General features: G+C 56.6%; 2 protein-coding genes across 5 annotated transcripts in view; both read right to left on the bottom strand.

The window, feature by feature from the left end:
* Positions 1-22,369, bottom strand: part of ZNF385C (zinc finger protein 385C) — a 58,231-nt gene that overhangs the window by 4,431 nt on the left and 31,431 nt on the right. For all 4 annotated transcript variants that reach the window (XM_053965497.1, XM_053965495.1, XM_053965496.1 and 1 more), the window contains exons 2-5: positions 7,897-8,039; positions 3,301-3,411; positions 1,634-1,805; positions 853-1,182 (exon numbers count right to left, since the gene is read on the bottom strand). In XM_053965497.1, the coding sequence (XP_053821472.1) occupies positions 853-1,182; positions 1,634-1,805; positions 3,301-3,411; positions 7,897-8,039 (756 nt within the window). The remainder of the gene's footprint in view (positions 1-852; positions 1,183-1,633; positions 1,806-3,300; positions 3,412-7,896; positions 8,040-22,369) is intronic.
* C26H17orf113 (chromosome 26 C17orf113 homolog) lies at positions 12,033-17,682 on the bottom strand. Its single transcript, XM_053965491.1, has 3 exons — positions 17,585-17,682; positions 15,262-15,886; positions 12,033-14,291 (listed from the first exon to the last, which is right to left on the bottom strand). The coding sequence occupies exons 2-3, from the start codon at positions 15,778-15,780 to the stop codon at positions 12,759-12,761; spliced, it is 2,052 nt and encodes a 683-aa protein (XP_053821466.1). The 5' UTR covers positions 15,781-15,886; positions 17,585-17,682; the 3' UTR covers positions 12,033-12,758.

Here is a 22,369-nt window from a genome sequence, read left to right as displayed (position 1 = left end):
CAGCCACAGAGCAGCGCCAGCCCGCAAATGCTTGTTTGTTTGTTTGTTCTTTTTCCCCAAATCAGCTCCTGAATTTGTAACTGGAGCTGACAAAAGCAAAAGGACACGTCTGCAGCTAAGCCAGAGCAGTGTCCTGAGCCAACCCTGCACATGGCAGCTGCTGCTGCCCCAGCAGGCAGTGGGGTGGGAGGAATTGGTTCCCAGTATTTGCTGAGCAGGGGGAGAAAAGGACCTTCCATTTAAAGTTGGGTACCCAACTTAAGCACCCTCTAGAGAAAGGGGCGAGCCAGGAGCTGGAACTTTAGGGCCCACAGACCCCACTGGGGACCCCTGTACCATGGCTGCCACCCCCTGCTACCACCCTGGGGGACCGCAGCAGCTTCCACAGCAGCCCACCCCAAAGGGCTGCCCTGCACAGCCCAGCAGTCATTTTGGGCTATGGGGCTCCACGGCTTGCTGCATTCCCAGGGGTCTTCCCCATAGCGCCACAAGCCCAAACCACCAAGCTGCTTTGGGAAGTATTATTCTGGGTTTGGAGCAAGCCCTGGCTATCAGCTTCAAGCTAAATGGAAAATAAAGTAGCCTCAATCACTTGATGAAATGTCCTTAATTGAGACATGGACAGTATGAGTGACCTGGCAAAAATTCACCCTAGAAGCTGCAGCCCAGGTAAAACCCCATGGCTTACTTGTGCAGGTCATTTTAATGAACATTTTTTAATTACAGCAACACTCATTAATGCTTGCTACTTCATTGCAAGGCTGCTTGGTTATGGGGCATGGCTGGGCTTTGCTCAGAGTCCCAATGAAGTGGCATGGGGCCCACGCCCCTGCCCCCCCATAATGTCCTTACCAGTGTTGTGAGCCTCCAGCTGGGACAGGGAGTTGACGGTCACTTTGCAGGTGGGACAATACAGGTGCTGTTTGCTCTTTTTCCCCTCTTTCTCACTCTCAGGGGCTGAGCTGATGCTGCTGCCTGACTCTGCTGCCTGTGCCTCAGCTGCCTGGGCAGACGAGGAGGCCACGCTGGTGGCATCCGAGGTGCCCTCCGACAGCTCGGAGGCCGGCGGGGAGCCCAGCGGGGCAACGCTGCCTGGCAGCTCCACGGGTGATTCCTCAGTGCTGGGCACCAGCCCCAGGCTGCTGCCCTCGCCCTCCGACTCCTGTGGGCTACTGGCATCAGCTGGCGGGAGGAGAAAGAAAAGGGGAAAGAGGAAAAGAGAAAGAAATGGGCAGAAAGTTCTCTGTGCCTGAACAGGTTTTCTGGATTTCAGGGAGCACCCCCCTTTTCCCCAAGACCATCCCAGACAACGTGTGCATGCATCCATCCCTGCCAAGGACGGCTCTTCCCCAGGTCTCTCCTATTTCAGCTGTTACCTGCAGTGCATGGAAGCTGGGCTCAGCTCAAAACCCCTCTGGCATCCAAGTGCTGCCACAGCTCCTACCAGCCCCATCCCTGCATGTGGCAGAGCCCTGGGGATCTGCGGGACAGGGCTCACTCCCATACGAAACACCTCCCAGAGACACCAAATCACAGGGAAAACACCCCCCGTTCCCCCACGAGCACGGGAGCTCAGGTGGCACCTCTGCCACCCCGACTGCAGCCTCCTCAGCCACACGCCCCCTCCTCGTACCTGTGCTGCCCAGCTCCCCACTGCCCACAGGGCTGGGGGCCAGCTCGGCCGTGCTGTCCTGGCCAGGGGTCCCCACTGCAGCCCCCACCACCTTCTGCTTGTTCTTCATGGCCTCGATGGCCTTCAGCCTCCGCGCGTGCTTGTGGCCCTTGTAGTGGGCTTCAGCCTGGTTCTGGGGGGAGAGAGCGGGATGGCCGAGTCACTGCTGTGGCCAGACAGACAGATGGACATGGGGAGGGCAGGGCATGGGCTCAGACCCGGGATGTGGCCACTCAGGCATGTTTCTAGTGCAGCCACCTTACCTGGTGGCATCCACCCCCAGGGTAGAACCACTGCAAAGGGGTGTTGGCAATGGGGTGTAGCACAGACGGGTGCTGGACTGAGGTGTAGCACAGAGGGGTTTTGGCAGTTTGGTGTAGCACAGAGTCATTTCCCTCCTCTCCCCAGCCTGCTCTGACACCAACATATTGAGGCCAAGGTATCACTCTCTAAGACATCACCACATTGCTTGCTTGGTGAGATAAGGACCCTGCTCTGATTAAATGCATCAAGTCACTCCTAAAAGCAGCTTTCAGGCAAAATTTATGACTCCAGAAACATACAATGAATTGTTGCTGTAAAAATGAAATAAAGAGGTTTTTTTGGTGGGGAGGACACATCACCCACTGTATCCTAAGGGGTGTCCAACACATGGTTCACGTCCCCAGCTCCTCTCTCTCAGTGAACACTGGATAATGAAGCATGACTCTGATGGATTCATGTCTGCAACAAACTGATAAAAATGACCACAGAAAAAAATCCCCTGAACACTGGTGTCCTCCCAACAGGGACAATGCTGCATTGTCCCCCAAAACAACCCCGTTTTGGCAATTTATAGAGTGGAACCCCAGTATGAATTAGACACTGTACCCCTGAGTAGGACAGATTAATTTGCACAGCATTCCTGGGGGCCAGCTGAGGATTCCTGGCCTCAGGAGGGGGAAGCATCCTACCCCATCCCTTCCTTTCCCTCTCCCCGTGGCTTTCTAAGGGCTGGGAATGGGAGCTGGGGCTGTGGCTGGTATGTGGGAAAGCAAAGGGCGAGTCCAAGCGTGATGCCTCATTAGCAAAGACAATAAACTCCCCCTGGATAACAGGGCTGGAACGGGGCTGGGTGCAGTCAAAGTAGGTCACAGCCTCCATGCTGGAACACCCGCGGGCTGTGAGGGTCTGGGCCAGCCCGGGGGACCTGGAGGGACATGGGCAGAGTGGGAATGGGGGCACTGGGTGCTCGTGGGGGCACTGGGAGCACGTTGTGGGACCGACCCTCCTGGCACAGCACCTCTAGCTGGGAAGCAGCCTGAAACAGGGAGGCAATGAGCAATGAAGGAAGCAATGCTTTTTCTGAGCTGCTTGGCCGGCCATGGAGCGGAATCATGAAGCCCAGAACCAGGGATTTTTGCTGGCAGAGCAGCATCAGCCCCAGGCACTGCAGATCCAGCATGGCCAGGCTGGGAGGGCTCCTCTGCAGGCAAGAGCAGCTCCAGTAGCCCACAGCCCCCGTGCTGCCGGACACCGAGCACCGGCAGCACCGGTGGATGAGACTGACCCATCGCTGGGGATGCCCCTGCCAGGGGCTGGCCCTGCGCCCCCTCCTCACTCCCAGCCCCATGTGTGGCCCCACTTACGGCAGAGTTGAAGCGCAGGTGGCAGATGTTGCAGGAGATGAACTGCTTCTTCTTGAGCGGGGCCGGCACACCGAAGGTGTGGCTGATCACCGCCTTCTGCACCGGGTCCATCTGGAAGGGGAGGAAAGGCTGGCTGCTGTATCCTGATGGCTGCCCCAGCGTGGCACCATGACCTGGTAACCCCCACGCCTGTCACACTCCCAAGGAGCCACTGCCAATGCCACAGAACTCACAGTGGGTGGCTGGAAGGAGCAAGGGGCTGCATCTGCCGAGGAGCCCTGTGGCCATGGAGGCTCCCCTGCACAGGGCAACGTGCTGAGTCAACACTGGCTCCTGTCCTGCTTAAACCATACCTGAACCCATCAAATCCACCAGGTCCCAATGTCAGCTGTGGTCCGGCAGAAGGGATGAGACCCCATCTGCACCAATGTGTGCCCAAGTCCCCTCTCCCCCCACATAGACATTTGTGTCACAGGTGGCAAATTACCAGTTTCTGTTTGAACCTCAGTGGCTCCCCTTAACCTCAGCAGGAGCAGAAACTACCAAAATGGGGGACAGAGGTGGCCAAAACAAGCATCTGGCCATTCATTCTCCATGTGCTCCTCGCCAGAGAGTTGGGATGTCCCCATGCAATGCCAAAGGCATGAGCAGGGCCATGTGTGCCAGACCACAGGACGCTGACACCCCACATGGGTGCCAGGGCAGGAGGGACACCAGTGCTGGCTGCCACAGGCACAGCTCAACCAAGACACACTGCCCACAAAAGCCCCTCTGGGCTGCCCCACTGCTGCCCAGATGTGCTTTTCACCCGCTCAAACCCAGCAATGACAACTCGGTCACCAGGCTGGGCACACACAGAACCACTTCAGTGACCTGCCAGGAGCCATGTCTGTCCTCCAGCCCGCCCAGGGCTGTGGTGGGGCCAAGCATGTGGCTGGTGCCAGGCCCTGTCCCTTCTGTCTCGCCTCAGGGCTCGGCCTCATTCCACAGCCCAAGCACCAAACTGCTTCCAAAAGCCATAATTGTTTTTAACAAAATGCATTTATTAAGGAAGAAAACATAAGAATAACCTCTTTGTCTGAGCGTGGCTCCAATCTATAATGCAAGTATTGTTCCCTACCCTGTGGCACAGGGAGATTATCTTATCTGAGTCCTGCTGTCAGGAGAGCCCGGGGTTTTCAGCGATCGTATTTCTTTGCAAAGCTATTTCACTGCCGAGACAGGTGCATCAGTCTTCGAGGCACATGCCTGGACAACAGCACCATTATCAAGACCCCAAATTCCTTTCCAGGAGTGAGCAGAATGGTAAGAGCAGGTGATTAATGAAGTGCCTGTTCGCTATGAAATTTTACTCACTTATCTGGCATATAAATGAAGAGGCATTTGGGGTTCGGCAGAGACCTGGAGGAAGCTACAGATGGCCAAGATGCTGCTCCACGCCTGACAACAAACATTGCAACCTGCTGCTGGCAGCACCCCCGTGTTGCTGGGCTGCTGGGTCAGTACTTGTTTTCCAGAGAAACATCCACCTTTCCATGCAGAAAAGAAAAATGGCTCCAACCTTCCCAGCGGTCTCAGCCACCAGGCTCCAGCTGGCTGCTCCCACCAGCTCCCACCAAACAACACTGGCACCCACCGAGCACTGCCAGCTCCCATGGGCTCATCTGCACCCTGAGCAGGGTGGAGATCAGAGGAGGATGCAGAGGAAAGGGAGATGCTGGCACAAGGACACAAATGAGGTCAGGGACAGTCTTGGCCTCATCCCAAACCTGCCAGTGAAGCCAGTGGCAGCAGGGCCACATCTGAGCCTCAACTACACAGTGGTGGTGCTGAACAGTCCCAGTACAGGGTCTTCTCATCCTCCTGGGGTTATGCCAGGGTGATGGCACGAGCCTGGGTCTTTTCACTCCCTGTGCTTTTGCCACGTCCACCCTGCTCCACCCTGTGGCACAGCAAGGAGTTGTGTCCACCAGAGCACCTGCTACTGCTCTGGGCAGGCACAGGACTGACGAGCTCCCAGGGGCTGGGCTGGCCAGCACACTCAGACCTGGCTCCTCACCCCAGCCCCAGGCATCCCAGCCACGGCACGTGGTGGCCATTGCTGCTCCCGCTGTCCCAAAGCGAACACAAGCACTGACTCAAGCTGCCCACCCCCATGGGAGCTCACATGGTCCCAGGTGCTTTGCCAGAAGCCCAGCCCAGCTCCAGCCCACACTAAGCATATCTGAAGCCTGGTGCCACCTGAGAGCCCTTGTGCTTCTCCCCGAGAACCAACACAAACATCCCTTTATCCCTCCCTGCCTCATGCCCTTACAGCTCTCTCGGATATGGAAAAGTACCCCCAGCTCCCACGGGGCTGGCAGGGGGCTGTGCTGCAGCTGTACCTACCAGTGCCTGCAGCCAGGGATTGAGGCTCTTCCTGGTGGATTCCGAAAGAATGGAGCCAGCAACAGAGGTGGCTTTGGGCACCACAGTCTTGGGGAATAAAGATCCCAGCTTTATAGTCAATTCGTATTGACTCACATTACTTTATTTATCCCTGGATGTTCCTGCTGATATAAATAGTGATCCCTGTGCCAAGCTCCCTGCGGCCGCTGAGGTCAGGGGCAGGAATTCACAGGGATGCAGCATCCCTTCAGATCGTGACTGCTGACTTGAGTTTTACGAGGCGCTGCTGGGTCCTGGGGATTTGCAACATCCCAAGCTAAGGGAAGGGCCTTTGGAGCAAGGAACGTGTCTCCAGTGCGGTTAAGGGTTTTTTCCCGTTTGTTGCTCTAAGTGACAGGAGGCAGCTTGGAAGGGTTTTGTTGGCTCCGGAGTAAAACATCTGCTGGGTTCATGGGAGCCCTGTGACCTGCTCAGAGTGCAGAGTGTTCTGCTGGGCAGTGCAAACAGCTCCCGCTCCACAGGGCATTGCTGAGCCCTCACAGCATCACCAGCGATGCAGGGCGCAAAAGGGGAACCCCCAGATCCTGCTGCAGAGCAGCTGCAATGTGGCAGTGACCTCAGCAAGGGGCAGACCCTGACTGCTCCATCCCTCTCCCCACACTGAGGCTCAAGTGGAGCCTGACCAGCCTGGCTCAGATCGCAGGGATGTTCCAGTCCTACATCCTGAGGGAGGGAAGCTCTGCTCTGGCTCCTCCAGAGCCACCAGCTCGGCACACCCTGAACCTCACCCAGCCTCCTTCAGCCACATCTCCAGCACAGACACACCCCAAAGGGCAGCTCCTGCCCCCGGCCCGTCAGCCAGCAGCACATACCGGGCTCAGGTCTGAGCTCAGAGTGGTTGACTCCAGGTCCCCAGATGGCTGGGACAGCCTCCCCTAGCATCTCTGTCCATATCTGACCCATCCTCTGTGGCAGGAGCCCAGATGGAGCACAGCAGCCGTGTGACACTGCGTGGCTCCAGCAAGTAGCAGATTCATTTTCTAAGTTACTGATTTTTTTAAAGCAACAACCGTGGGTGAACATGCACTGAGGCAGTGGCAGGTGGGAGCCAAGAGGAGAAGACAACAGGCATTGGGTCAAGTTCACTCCTGACTCCAGCGACTAAAAAAAGAGTCCAGACAAAAAGCAGGAACTATAATGGCATCAAAACCACTCCTGTCCTGTGTTCCAGCTCATTAGCCCTGGGAGAGGCTGGGGCTTCAAAAGAGCTTAAAGAACTCAGAGCCTGAATCCCATTCAACAGCAACAGGAATCCTTCGCCTAATTTCTGAACTGTCTTTGAGGATCGACGTGATAATTTGTACCTTCCGAGCAAGTTTAAGCTCAAAGCTACTCACAAAAGGCCAGTGGGCGGGGAGGGGGCTCAGGAAAGTCCCATTTCCAGGCTCATGAGAGAAAACAATGGGCATTGACTGAACCCCAAAACACTGGCATGCAGTGCCTCTGGGGCAGAGATGGGGGGCAGCCCCCGGGCTCGCTGCCCTTCCCAGAGCACAGCCTGCTCCACAACAATTCTAGGCAGCACCCAGGGGTTACAGAGACCCCCACGGGGCTGGGACCAGCCTGGGGGAGCGGTGCAGCATGGGGAGAAAACCACTTCACACCCAACATGGTGGTGTGTCCTTGGTCACATCCATGGCAGTTCAATTGTCTAATGGAACATCTCTAAAGATGTGTGTCATTGCCCACTCCAGGCACCTGGCTTGGTGGTCCAAGGTCAGGACCTGGAGCCCAAATGGGGGGTGGGAGCAGCCTCCCAGCACTCTGACTCCCCCAACATCCACAGCACCGGCTACATTCCTCATATCTGTAGTACATTCTCTCTCTTTCTTTTCTTTTCCTTATTTAATTTTCTACTAATGAACTCCTCTCCAGAGCTACTTTATTAGTATTGATTCCAGGGGCAAAATCCAATTGATCTTGGTTAAAATGAGCCATGTTTTTAATTCTGGTACTGACAGGCGCTGGCTGGGCAGGAACCTCTCTGAGTGAAGGGCAAAGTGGGCATGTTGAACTGGCGTCCAAAGACCCCAGGAATTAAACCAGAAACTACCTGGTAGGGTTCAAGGAGTAGTGCCATGCAGACAATGGACTGCTGTAGGGGAGGAGGGATCCAGCAGCCGATGCCCATCCTCCCTGGGGACTCACCGTGTTGAAGTTGGGGAAGAGGTTGAGCGGTGATGTCCCGTTGAGCCTGAAGGTCAGAAAGTGCTTGATGTCCAAGGGGGGATGAAGAGGCCGGCCAGGGATGGGCAATGATGCTAAGAGGGGGCTGCTGTGTCCAGAGGGACCTGGGCAGGCAGAGGGAGAGAGCAGAGTTAGCACTGGTGACCCCTGCTCGCAGCAGGAGGACAGAGCACACCAGACATGGCACACGGGGACATCTGCCATGGACTACAGAACCCCCCCAGGGAGAGCCCCCAGTCCAAGGTGTCTCTGGGCACCCCTTGGCTTTCCAGGCTCCAAACCAGCACCCCAGTTTGAAGCTGGATGCAGCCGCCTCCGCATCACAGCGTGGACGACTCCGAAGCCTCAAAAGGTGTCCAAACCTCCCCCAGGGAAGCAGCTCTTCCCCTGGGCTTCACCATGGAGCCACACAGCCCTGGGCTCCCCCACACCAGCACCCCCAGGGCTCCTCACCAGGGCTGGTGAGGTTTTGGCTGCCAGCAGCAGCCAAAGGACTGGGGGCAGAGGCTGAGCTGCCCACACTCCTGCGGCACAGCCGCCACTCCCCGTCCCCTGCAAATGAACCACGCGCTCCAGCGTGAGATTTAAAAATAGCCTAGAGTTATTAATAATGTTCTGTTTCAATAGAAAACACCCGTGGGACAGAGGGGAGGAGGGAAGGAAGGCCAAGCAGAGACCTGTCTCCAGCTTGCTCCCCATCCCAACTCGGACTCATCACAGATGATGAGCACAGGAAGGCATCCTGCAAGTGACAGAGGGGAGTCCCTGCCCAGCTCTGGGAGCAAGGAGGGGGGAAAGCTAAAATTAAAAAATTAACTAAGCAAACACAACAAATAAGAAACTATTTCAGAGTGCAGTGAGCCAGAAGAGCCCATTCACAACCCACATGGCTTCACAACCCCTCCAACCCACCCACAGCCCCCTTTTCCTACAGCAAGGACAAGGTCAATGTTCCTCAGTCCTTTGGATTTTTTTGAGGTTTGGGTCCTTTTCCACCTGAAAGGCATCATGGATCCCTTGACCCGGCACAGCAGAGCCCCATTGCACCACCCCCCGGGAGATGAGAATACTCTTGTGGGAGGCTGGCTGGCCAGTCCCCACTCCCACAGCAGAAACACTCTCCACCAGCACCTCTTGTGACAGCACCGAGCCTGAGCCCCCTCCAGCCCCCACACCCTGACGCCAGCTATGCAGAACGAGGATCCCAGGCTGGTGCTGCTCCTCACTCTGCTCCACACCCGCCCCGCGCCGATCCTGCCTGGTGCAGGATGTGAGACACGCATCCGAAATTCAAAGTTTGAGAGATTCCCTGGATTTGAGCAGCGAGTGTTCATCGCCAGCCCCACGGGCACCTCTTTCTGGGCGAGCGCACACAGAAGCTCTGCCACGGCGCCAGAGCCATCCCCAAGCCAGGCCTGACTCCGGGGAGGAATTACAGTTTGCTTCATCAGGCATGCACTGATCGAGTTAATTCCAGAGTCGCCCAGAAGGGAAATCTGTGAAACCGCTTAAAAATAAATAAATAACATCGCAGCAGCAGCGAGCAGGACTGGGTGAGGGGTGCATAATTAACCTTCTGAGGCGTGAAACAGCGTTTCTACATCAAATCATTTGAGACGGCTGGGCTGGCGCCAGAGGAGCTGCCCTGGGACCCCCCAGCACACGCAGCCGGGGCCCCACGCGAGAGCAGCGAAGGCATTTGGGGCTGGATCATGAGGGGTGGCACTCGTCACAGCCAGTGCGATTTGCACAGACTGCACTGGCCTTAAAAACATAAAATACACATGTAAAAAAAAATATATGTATATATAGACATTTTTATATATATTTATATGGAAGGAACAAGAGGTGCGTGATCACCTTATCCCCAAAATCAGTGACTACAAGAAGGGATGCTGCAGCTCAACTAATGCTTGGGCTGAAGGGTTCACTCCCTGGGGAGCAGCTCCTGCACTGGGCAGGCACAGGATGAGTGCTGAGGGGACACAGACTCCCAGGATCAGCCACCACCTGCAGCGGCTGCTGCCCACCAATGGTACAGAGAAGATATGTCAACCTCTTTGGCACATCCTTGAGCTCAAATCTGTGGATTAAACACATTTCTGGACTGGGATAAACCAGGCAGTTAGAGAGAGCTCAGAAACCCCCGTGAGACCCTGCAGATGGGCAGGTCTTTTCTCACTTGGCTTTGTCCCTGAAGCAGACAAGACCCCGAGGAGCAGGAAGAGGGCTCAGGCCATCCCAGTGAAGCTCCCCAGCATGTCACAACATCCTGCTGGGCACCCACAGGATGCTCTTGGGGCACCTTTCCAAGGTTACAGGGCCATGGCATTGCGGGTCCTGCCTTACCTTTGCTGCAGGGCAGATTCCAGCAGCAGCTGAGGGCAGTATTTTTAGGTATTAATTAGACACTCAATTAAGGAGATTTGCTTTTGGGAGAGTGGCAGGGTCCCAGGTCTGTATAGAATGACACAACCTTAGGCAAGGTGACAGGCATGGCCAGCAGCAGGTGGGGCTGTGCTGGTGAACAGGCCCCCAGTGGTTCAGCTTTTTGTCACAGCCCCTGCTCTGTCTCCCCCCGCTTTGGCAGAGGAGCCCCCACCTCCACAGCGAATGCTGCTGCTCTGGCACTGCTGGTCCTCCTGGACAGGACACGCTCCAGGCTCTGCAGAGCATTCCAAGGGGCTGGTACAAGGAGAGGAGCACAGGACCCACGTGTTCATGGCGTGAGCACCTGCTGCAGTTTGGGGGGGTTGTCTCTGTGCCCCTCCCCCCCAGTTCCACAGGTACAGTCCAGGCCTGACCAAGAGATGGCAAAGCCACAATGTCCCTGGTGTGGTGTTGCATGTCCCCTGCTCGGGGCTCAGCCAGAGACATCAGAGCCTGCACATTCTCTACCTGGGGCTCAGCCCCTTCCCAGCCCTCCGGAGCTCAGCCCAGTTCCTGTTCCACAGATGAGTGACTTTTGTAGGGGTCCCTTGGAATTTAAAGGAATTTTCAGCCCTACATTTAACCAAACTCACCCCAACTGTGTCTGGCTGTCCCCCCAAGCCTGTCCCCCACCCCTTCACCCAACACAGCCACTGGACACACACCTGCAGCAGGTTTTCCTCCTGGTCCCTGTGAGGCAGAGCAGAGCAACTGTTGTGCTCTGTCACCTGCCTGTGTGAACCTCCCCGAGCTGCAGGTTTCTCATGCCAACACGAGTCTGCCAAGGACCCATCTCCGCAGACGCCGCTGCCTCAGCGAGCATCTGGTGCAGAGTCTGCCCAGGCCAGATGGAGTCGGAGCTGTTTATTCACACGGAGGCTCCCTCCTGCTTGGGAGATATTCTCAGCAATTTTTGATGGTGTCTCTAAATCCTTACCCTTACTTCTCTGGCCAAGCATGTTTCCAGGAGGCTCCCCAATGCCAAAGGCTGATGGCCAGAGAAGAGGAGCAACCCCCAGTCACAACGCTGTACCATGATGGCAGCACCAGTGCAGCCCCAGCACCTCTGGAATCTGGACTAGTAACAAACAGATTGCACTGCACTGGACTCCCAGAGCAACCAGACCTGGACTGTGGGGCAGCAGATCTGCGACATCCTCCCATTTCCAGCTTTTGGCAGCCCCAGCAGAGGACCTGGTGCTCAGGATTCAACTGAGATAATGCTTCATGCTGCTGTACTGGGTTTATCGCTGATTAGAATAATTCTGAAGTGAAGGAAACAGCCCTCCAAGTCAAAACCAGCAAAGCCCCACCACACTGGAACACACCAGCAGCACCCCAGCCCTGCTGGGACTGCCAGACCCGTGGGCAGAGGGCCCTGAGCTCCTGGCTGCTGCAGGCACCAACAGCTCTGCCCACCTTGGGATCAAGAGTAACACTTCAGAGCAGAACTACAGGATGAACACCTCCAGCTGGTCACAAAAGCAGGTGTTGAAGGACTTTCTCCCAGACTGCAGGTTGCCAAGAGCTCAGGGTGCAAAGGGAGCTCGGGGAGGTGAGGATGTTTTGGAAAGAACAAGAATTAGCTATTGATTGGTTTTGGACCCCTGCTCATAATTTATTCTGTCCTTGCAAAAAAAAAAAAAAAAAAAAAAAAAAAAGTCCTTTTAGATATCTTTAAACTTTAGGAAAATTAAGATAGACCTTTTAAATATAGATATTTATATATGTATATTTATATATATATACACACATACACATATGTACACAATGATGCATTTAAAGTTACTATTTCCTCAGCCATTACAATATCATTCCCTAAATCTCTTGCTCTTGAAATGATCGTGACTTGATGCCACTACTAAAAATACGCTGTGCTGTGTGCAAGGAACACCAACACGACACCGCCAGGCATGTTGGGGTCGGCGCAGAGCTCGGAGGATGCACTGCCTTTTCTGCATTCACTCTCCAGGCTCCAGAATAACAGAAATCCCATATTTTTGCAGAGCATTAAGCAAAAGCTGCTGGGTATCTTTGTGCAAAGGCAATGTGACATTTGAGCTCAAGAGCTTTGCCTTCATCTCCCTAAAACAAAGTAATGACAAACCCTTAGAAAAAACTCATTGCAATTTGGGATCTCAGGTGGCCCCAGGATTCTGAACTCTGAGCGATTCAAACAGAGGTTTGGGGCATGAGGGAGGGGTGGTCATGGGACCAGCATGGCTTTGCAAAGGATCCTGTTTTCTCTTCCCAGCACAGAGCAGGTCACCATCCACTGCGGCTGCCCGGCCCCAGCAGTGAGCAGTGATGTGGAAGGGCTGCGTTGAGCTGGCCCTGGGGGCTGCCCGCAGGCCCCGGCTCCTGCCCAAGGGCTCGGCCCTCACCAGCCACGCTCACTTCACCTGTGCCACGATGAACCCAGACTCCCTCATGCTCTCATAGTACTCGATGGCCAACGCAAAGTTAAACTCGCTGATGGCTGGCCCGTCGATGGCGATCTTCATGAGGTCAGAGAGCCCCTCGTCCTTCGCAAGGCGCGACCGGCCGCGCTTCAGCAGCTCGCGGCCCCGGCTGATCTTCTCGGCAAGGGCCGAGCCCAGCGGCAAGGCCAGGGCAATAGCTGCCAGGACAGCGAAGTCTGGGAAGAGTTCATGCATCTCAGAGCTGCTGTAGACCAGCTTGACACAGAGGTCCTTGAAGGAGAGCTGGCTGAGGCTGAAGACGATGCGCTTGAAGAGGGGAAAGTCACTCAGGGCCCTCTCACTCACCACCACGCGCGAGTACACCTGCAGCAGGAAATTCAGCTCGCTGACCCCATAGCTGCCAATGTCCTCCAGAGACTGGGGGTAGCACTTGGGGTTGAAGATGGCAGAGAAGGAGCTGATGGCCTCCAGGACGCTGCTGGGGAACCTGTCCAGCAGGTTGCCCCGCACCCTCTCCAGGTAGCTGTCCTTCAGGTGCTCAAAGTGTTTCAGGTGCACCTGGGAGCAGTTGGCCAGCTCAACACCCTTGTAGTAGAGGCGGCTCTCGCCCTCCCGGCCGTCCTGCGGGTGCTTGTTCATCTCGCTGAGGAACTCCCGGAGGTTCTGGCCACTGGTGCTCTGCTGGGCCTGCAGAGTGGTGGCTGTGGCTGAGACTATGGGCTTCAAGATGGAGAGGTCAAAGTCCTCGATCTGGAAGAAGCGACTGAGCTTCTGGAAGATGGGGAGAACATCCAGGAGGATCTTGGTGAAGGCCACAAACTGGAATTTCTTGAGCTCTTCGCAGAGGCCACGGGCCACGGGTGAGCGCTCCGCCTCCCTCTCCAGCAGCAGCACCAGTGTGGGCCACGAGGAGTCGATGGCTTCTACAGCTGGGAAGATAGAAGTCCAGTGGATGGCTTTGGGGCTCCCGAGGTCTATCTCACAGAGGTCCAGGACTCTCCGCAGCTCCTGCAGGCTATCGCCTTCTCCCTGGAAGCTGGAGTAGAGCCTATACACGGCATCCACGGTGGTCTCATACTTCTGGAGGTATTCAATGGTGCTGATGCTCTCGGCCAGCAGCAGGGAGGTGCCGTGGGACAGGCAGTGCACCTCAGTGAGGAGCGGGCAGAGCGAGGTCAGCGCCGTCCCCACCCCGCTCAGCCACTCGGCCACCAGTGAGGCACTGCCAGCGCTGAGCCAGGTGAGCTTCATGGTGGGGATGCCGAAGGAGCGCATCACCTCACCCACCTTGCCTGCCACGGTGGAGGCCTCCCCGGCAGGCAGCTCGAAGCTGCCCAGGAAGGTGGTGGAGGTCTGCCCGTTGCAGGGGGAGACAGTGGTGGTGAACATGGCGAGGCTGCGGTGCTCCAGGACGTCCACCGTCTCGTCCACCACCAGCCCAATGAACGGCGAGGCTTTGATCCTGTGCCTGTCCTCGTTGTGGAGGACTTTGGCAATGGCTGCCTGGGCCAGTTGAAGGAGGAGTGCAGGGAGGGAGAGAGAAACACAAATGAGATTCAGAGGCAGTGGGAGATGGGCAGCACTGGGCACAGAGTGAGCGGGTGGGCTCCCACCCCGCAGGGCATGAGCCCCGAGCCAGGGAAAAGCCCTTACACTAGTTGCACACACAGAGGCTGGAAATCGCTTTCTTTTTCCCTAATAAGCTTTCTCCTCCTGCTCCCGTTTGGCAGCTCAAGCACCATGGGAAGCTGCTGAGAGCTTTTTGTCCTGAGCTTGGGGTCAGAGCCCCACAGATGCAGCAGGACACAGCACCACCAGCAGCACTGACCCCTCAAGCCGCCAGAATCCCGTTCCCAAGCCCCCACCTATGCTGGCAGTGAGGCAGGATACCAGGAACCCACCTGCCCCATTCAACTCCAACAGTTCCACTTCACTGGCCCAGCAGGGGCAGGAGCAGCAATAAAATAGCAACATTTTTTCTATCTTTACTCATTTATTTACACTCCCCCCATTTCAGGCAAACTCCCCAGTTCGGAGGGAAAACTTCCTCTGTGTGTGAGTGCTGCAAGGATCTCCACAGGCTAGGAAACTTAATTAGTGAGTTTAGTCTATCTGTAGCAAAATAAAGCTCTACAGAGAGCTGAAAAGCCTGGAAAACAGCCAAAACTCACTAAAATTTTAATTTGATTTTAGCAGGAATGAAGCGTTCATAAAATTCAGAAATCCCTCTTAAACTCTCCAGCTACTTGATCTTTCTGATCACTCAGTTTAGGGCAAAAGAGGCAAAACCCACAGTGCTCATGTGCTAATTGAACTCCTGAGACAATTAGCTTTCATCCTGCAAAGCAGCCGGGCAGGCTCGGGGAGCTCCCGCACGGCCGGTGGGCGCGGGCACCGTCCCTGCCCTGCCAGGCACAGCGGCCACGCACCACAGCGGCCACCCAGGTGCAGCCCCCCAGCCCCCCGTACACACCTGCATCTCCCTGACGCTGCCAGGGTGGTAGTGCTCGCTGTGCTCCGAGGCCAGCAGCGCCTGGCACAGGTTGAACTTCTGGAAGTTGAGCAGGGAGGAGCACTTCTCATCCGGGATCTCTTCCTTGGCCATCCAGTAGACGGTGGTGAGGACGGCCACCTTCGCCGGGTTCACCTCCACCTTGATGACCGAGCGCAGCTCGGGGTGGCCGTGGACGCGGGTCTCGAAGGCCAGCTGCTCCCGGTTCACCGCCAGCGCCTGGCGGTGCGCGCCGGAGGTGACGTGCCGCAGCAGCGCGTGGCGCTGGAAGTTGTCCGTGCCCACGGTAAAGGCGTTTTCCGCTTTACCGTGCTTGTTCTTCACCAGTGCCTGCCGACACTCTATGCAAAACATGAGTTTCCTCTCATAGTCAAACTCCAGCCAGGTAAATTCTTCCTTCCAGTGCTCATTGAAATAGCGTTTACACTTTTTATTGGAATTGGAAGTTTCCCCAGCTGGCTTTTTCCCTGGAGGCACCATACTGCTGTGGCTGGGAAATCAACCACGGCTGAACCACACCGTGCCTTGAGGAGCAGCGTGCACATTTAATTTAGTAAGAAGGTCTATTACCACTCTCCTGGTCCGACTGGAGATGAAAGAGACACAAGGGAAATGGGATTAGGGCCCTGCAAACCTCAGCCAGGGCTCGGCTGTGGTGGCACAAGCGACAGTGGCACGGTGACAGCGGTGCTGAGGGCAGGTCAGGCTGTGCAACAGCCCCAGCACCACATGAGGGGATCCCATCAAGCACCTCATCGGCACCACCAGAAGCTCTTGGTGTCACTGGTGGGACTGGCGCACACACAAATGCTCCCATCAGCACAGGAACACCCACATGCTTCCCCTCAGAGCAGCCTTCCCCACTCTGCTGGCAGTGGGAAGGTGAGGAAGGCTCAGCACTGGCTGAAACACCCAAAAAAGAGCGTTCAGCCCTAGAGGAGCAGCACCCGCGGCTGGCAGTGAGTGCCAGGGCCCTGGAGCAGAACAAGGGTGACTGGCAGCTAGCTCAGACACACGTGCTTGTGTGCTCTCAGTCCTGCCTGGCTTGTCCCTCCTCCAGGGAATTGCCGAAGCCGTGGCAGGTCCCACGGCAGCAGAGCCATGCTTTGCACATTCAGTGGCATCCCAGTGTCCCCCCCAGGGGGAGACACACTGGATCCACTCCAGGCCAAGCTCCCAAATATCTACTGAGCTAGAGGCTGCAAAGCACTTAAGCATGTAACCAAACCGGGACTTGAAGGGTTTAAGCATTCACTTGACCTCCTCCCTACACTTCAGGCCTGCTCAGTCTGAACTCGCATTTCTCCATGAACCGGACTGAAAATCCAAACTGAGCCTTGATAAAGGTGTTGGTGACAGGAGGGGGAAGAATCCAGCACTGCATGGGGAAGGGGGAGAACCAAAATGCAGAGGGAAAAAGAAAGAACACGGACACTGAGCAGCAGGAAAACTGGGGAATACCATCAGTCCACGTGACTTGCTGAGACACCGATGATGAACTTGGGGTTTTTCTGAAGATCAAGCCCCCAAACCAGAGCCATTGCCACAGCACTGTGGGAGCAGGGGGAATGAACCCTCACATTTCAGGAGTTAGAACAACACTACGACTCCCAGCGCTGCAAAAGCCCACCCCCACCGAGCCAGTGCTCCCCACGGGGTGCCCTGGACAGCGCTGGCAGGTGGCCCTGGAGTGACCTGGCACAGCGACCCCATCCATCCCTGCGCCGGGCAGGCACCGAGCTCCTGGCTGCAATGGCCCCAGGGGGAGCATTCCTGTGCTCTTTGCCTGTCACTGACCCCATTCGCTCCCAAGCCATCCCCACAGCCCCCCACTAGCACTTGCTCCAGCAGAAGCTGCTGCCTTGAAAAGAAAAGAAAAAAGAGCAGCAATTAGTGTGTGGGATGCACGAGGCCGGGGCGGGGGTTGGGATGGAGCAGAGCGCCGTGGCACCTCTTCCCACAGCACCCATTCCCGCAGCACCCGCGGGGCTCCCACCCCTCACTGCTGCTGCCCACGGGCAAGAGCAGCACTGCGCATCGTGGCGGACTCGGCAGCAGCTCGGGATGGGGGTCACACTCCGGTCCCCCCAGCAGCTGCTTCTCTCCCCGCCAGCAAGTTTGGGCAGGATCAGGATTTACTTGTGAGAGGACAAGTCCTGCCCTGAGCCTTGTCCCTGGCGCATCAGCCCTGGCTGCGGTCTCGCCGTGCCCGAGAGGGTGAGCGGAGCAGCCCCAGCGCCCAGCCCAGCGTGCCCACCCCGCTCACCCGCCCCTACATACGTACCATGGAAAGGCTGCCATAAGCTTTGGGCTGGGGGGCTTGCAAACTTCCCAGATTTTAAATAGGAAAAAAAAAAAATCATCTAATTAAAAAAAAAAAAAAAAAAAACCCACACACACAAAAAAAAAAAAAAAAAAAAAAAAACCCAAACCAAACCAAAACCAAACCCAGCCAAACAACGCAAAGCCAAAAATAAAACAAAAAGCAGCGGGGCGTTGGGGAGGCGGCACCACCCCCCGCCCCGCAGCCCCCGCGGCCCCGAGCGCGGCGGCTGCGGGAACAAAGCCTGCGGCCGCCCGCGCTCACCGGAGCACGGGAGCAGCCATCTTGCTGCGAGGGCTGGCTGCCGCACGGCTGCTCTCGGCAGCCCACGGCGGCAGTGGCCACTAGCGGCGGCCGGGATGGGGAAGGCCGCGCGGCCGTGGCCGGGCCACGGGGACAGCGGACATGGTGGCCGCACCGGCCCCTGGGGAGGGGGAGCCCACGGAGCCGTGCCCTGTGCCTGCCGCATGCTCACCTGCCGGGACCCCTTCCCCCAGGCTGCAAGGAACGGTGGGCATCAGGTGGCCCGGGGACTGCTAGCCTGGGTCCCTCGGCTCACAGCAGGGTGAGCTGCAGGAGTTTGCAGCCAGCCAGGACGGGTGTTTCTGGGTTTTGGAAGTGTTCTGCAAGCAGCCGTGGGCAGAGCAGCCCCCAGCCGTGGACACGGAGTTTCGGCAGGATCACAAGGCTTACCTGCACTCCCGGTCCATAGCTGCAGGACTGGGGCAGAAACCCAGCCCCTTGCCCCAGGGCTCCCTAACGAGCAGAGGGGTTCCTCACATCCCAAAAAGCTTTCTTACAGCAATAAATGCAGGTGAAATTTAGAGCCTCTTGACTACTTCCAGAAAGAGAATTTTGCTTTCCCCGAACAAGGCTCCTGAACACTGAAATCCCAAGGGGCACCAGTGTCCCGTGGGATCCCTGATGGGAACCTGGCTCCTTGCTTCCCAGCACATATCCTGTGCCTGGGACCTGAAGGACGCTCCCACCCAGACTCGCCCTTCTCCCGGTGTGGAGTTGGGCCATGAGGAGGGACGTGGCCCACTGGAATTCGCCTGGATTAGGAGCTGCATTGTACCTGGCTCCGGCTGGCTCTGCACCAGGGGGGTCTGGCGGCCCCCGGTTAATTCCTCTCTTTAGGCTCCTCCACATATCCCGGGGCAAGAGGCTCTTCCTGCGCTGGGGACATTCTTGCCGAAGTGTCAGCCCAGGGTTAATGAGAGCAGGAGGTGGTGAAACCAGAGCCGGCTCCTGGGGTGAAACACACCCGATTTATTCTTGTGCTAATGCCGCGAGAAAAGAGGATTGAGCCTTTTAAATGAGTTTTTAGGCAGGAGCCTGCTGCATCCCCCGGTCCCATTCCCTGGTTCCCAGCACCCAGAGCAGGACGGCAACGGTCAGCGACCCCAAATTAGCAGTGGCCAGAACCAACTCCAGTTCCCATGGGGACCCCTCCCCTGCAGTGGAATCCACGGGACCAGTGGACTCCAGACGAGAGCACCTTGTTCTGCCTGCCCCGTGCAAGAGCCAAGGCTCAAACCACTGACCCCTTCTCCCCTGCAAACCCATTCCTGATGGAAGCCTCAAGCTTTAACAGGAATTTTGGGCAGCATTTGCAGGATGTCCCTGACCCTGCCGAGCACTCTGCCCTCACATAACTGCCGGATGTCAGACGTCCTTCCTAAAGGAACTGGAGTGGAGATACTCCTGTTTACCTCCATGCAGCAGCAGCAGCCGCCTTGGCTCGAGCCAATTGTTGCTATTTTTCCCCACTGTGCCGTGCTGGGTGGGCAGGTGCCCAGAGCACCAGCACATCCATCATCCCCTCGGCTCGAGGGAGGCAGCAGCCATGAGCCACAGTTTCCATCTGAGTCCCAGTTTCCATTGGCATCCCACACCTCTGGCAGCCAGAGCAGACCCCACTGGGATTCTCCAAGTCGATCCCTGGTACCTCTTCCTGCACTCCAGCCCCACATCCATGGATGGGTTCCCCGAGGGTTTCTTACTGCATCTATAAGAAGCTGAACAGAAGAGACCAAACCCAGAAATATTACCCCAAAAATTTTTTACATCCCCGAGTCCAAAGATATTTATGAGATTTTGTTTCCATCCCTGCTCTAAGCCAGTCAGGCTCTGGGAAATGACGCACACTCTTCCCGCAGGGAAGGGGAGGTGCTGGTGTTCCAGAGCTGCTGACCCCAGGGAGCCCATCCCTGCTCAGCCCCCAGTTCTCCTGCCCACCCACCTTGCTGTGCCTGGCTCCACCAGCCCTCTCACCCCTGGCCATCACAGGGCACGGGGTAGGAGAGAACCAGCACCCTGCAAGTCCCTGCTCACCCTCTGCACCCAAAACCCCAGCTGTGAGAGCCCCCAAAATGAACTGGAACATGCAGGGGAGGGAGGACTCATGGGAGCTGCCCGGCTGCATCCCTCGCACCCGAAGGTGGTGACAGCTCAGTTCAATCTCTGCCGTGTGTGGCGGAGGGGGAAGGCTGCGAGGAGCCGCTGTCTCATGTGGGAGAGAGCACCCGGCACCGTGTCAGCTCAGCCAAATTAAAAATACTCCTGCAGCCCCCAGGCTGGTGCCTGGACGGGCGGATCTAGCAGGGACACGGCCTGCAGGATGTGCAGACACTGGAAGGGACGTGGGGAAGAGAAGGTGTTCCCACACAGGGAAGGGGATGGGACACACACTGGGGGACCTCAGTGTTTCCCAGCTGGGTCCCAGCTCTCCTGCAGCTCAGGGTACTCAGGGGGCTGTTCCTCCTCTGCTGGGGCTGCCCTTCCAGCACCACTGTGGGCACAAAGACTCTGGCTCCAGCACGCTCAGGACCTGGTGGAGGGGCTTGGATGGGCAGTGGGCCATAGGTAGGGAACCATGGGGTGCTACTGGAGAAGCAGCCGCCCGGCTTGGTGACATGGGATCCCCACACACACCCCACTGCCAGCTTGCAGGATGCAGCCTCGTGCCTCTTTCCCCTGCACAGCTTTGTCACAACCTTCAGCTGCGTGATTGCAGCTGGCAGGGAACAAGCCTTGAAATAAACTCAGATGACATTCCTGCAAACTCTGGACATGGCCACAACAGGATTACTGAGCCAGGCTGGGGACAGGGGGAGCATGCTCATCTCTCCCCGCCGGCGACCCCAGCTCCCGGCTGAGGCTCCTCTGAGCAGCAGCTGAGAAGGGCAAAGCCCTTTTGTCAAGGAGCAGAAGCAGGGACAGGGTGATCTCGCTCCCTGGGCTTCCTCCAGTCCATGCACCTGGTCCTTGGGAGGCAGCTTGGCTCTATCTTTCTCTCCAGGAGCTATAGGGAACTTCACCCCACAGCACTGATATCAAAAACAGCTGCTGAGGAGCAAAACTGGATATCAGTCTTGCTCTATCGAGCATCCTTTCCTCCCTTGTCCACAAACATTGAGCCCAACTCCCTTTGGATTTTAATTCCCAACGCTCCCCATTTGCCAGGTAGTGATCTGAAAAAAAGCAGCATTTAGGAATGCCTCCTGCAGCAGAGATCCCAATCAGCTCAGTGTCCTCTGTGTCACAGCCAGCAGTCCTGCCAGGCCAGTGCAGCCCAGCCAAGACCCCACCAACCTCTGCCACAGGTCCCGAGGGGCTCAGGAGGGATTTGGGCTCATCCTGACTGGAGGCAGTGGAAGGGAGGTGGCAAGCACTGAACCCTGATATGGGCTCCACTGCCCACAGCCCTGCCCACCCCTCCGTGGGTGGTGGGGGAGAGGCCAGGGTCCTCCCTGGAGAGATGGAGAGCTCAGGAGAGCACCAGAGCCCCCGATCAGTTCAGCCTTTATTCTGGACACTGTTTAAATTGTAAAAATTGCAGCCAAGTCCAATTCATTACAGCCGAGGAACGGCTGACAGAAATGAAAAGGGAGAAAAGCTCCTCAGATTGATGCTTTCTCACCATTCCAGTGAAATAACCAATTTGGAACAAATTAGGGGCTCCCGTCTCCACCAGCCTTTTGAATTGCCTCCAAGCCAACGCACATTTTTCATAGTGCAGCATTTCTTCCATTAGCAGTGAAAATTAATGATTTCTATTATTGAAGCACCTGAAGGCAGGTGCCTCCCTCACACAGCCGGGGCTGGGCTGGCACAGAGCCCCCAGAGAGCCAAGAAGACCCAGAAGAAGACAGCCAGGTTCAGAGAGGATAAGTGACATGGCCAGGGCCACCTGGTAGGGCAGCGGCAGAGCCAGGCTCCAGCCAGTGGCCATCCCTGTTGGGCTGCTCCCTCTCAACAGTGCCATCCCAGACGTGCCAGAGCACTGCACACCATGGTGACACCCAAACCACTGCATGTGACAGTGTCACAGCTGTCCCCAAACCCCCCCAAGCAGTGAAACCATGTGGGCTTCAGCCAGTCCCAGCTTTGCTTGGGTAGGGGGAAAAAGGGAATTGCCCCAAGGGCGCCCACCAACTCAGACTTCAGGAGAGCAAGTCCTGGGGGACCAAGAGGGCTTTCAAACCCTAATCCACTCACATATTTTCCCTCCCAAGTTTTAGAGAGACCAAAGCCTTTTGCCTCCCCTCGCCTGCTCTCTGCTCCCATCATTATTCCCTGAGCACAGCTCCCCAACAGCTGAAGTACACAACCCCCCCTGCAACCACGGCTGCCCCATGGCCAGGATGGTCATGCCTAGGGTTTGGGAGATGACACACATCTGTCATTATTTTTAAATTAGATTTTTATTTCCTACCTCTAGTATTTCATTGTAATTTCCGC

The sequence above is a fragment of the Vidua chalybeata genome, chromosome 26, assembly GCF_026979565.1.
Source record: "Vidua chalybeata isolate OUT-0048 chromosome 26, bVidCha1 merged haplotype, whole genome shotgun sequence".
NCBI lineage: Eukaryota > Metazoa > Chordata > Aves > Passeriformes > Viduidae > Vidua > Vidua chalybeata.
Note: the sequence above shows the minus strand (reverse complement) of the source record. Positions and strands in the feature narration are given on the sequence as shown.

Bases quoted from the DNA above. Each gene is read 5' to 3' on its own strand.
- C26H17orf113 (XM_053965491.1), bottom strand. From the start codon at position 15,780: ATGGTGCCTCCAGGGAAAAAGCCAGCTGGGGAAACTTCCAATTCCAAT. The intron at 14,292-15,261 runs GTGTGTACGGGG...CAACTGGCCCAG, and splicing joins GCAGCGTCAGGGAGATGCAG to GCAGCCATTGCCAAAGTCCT.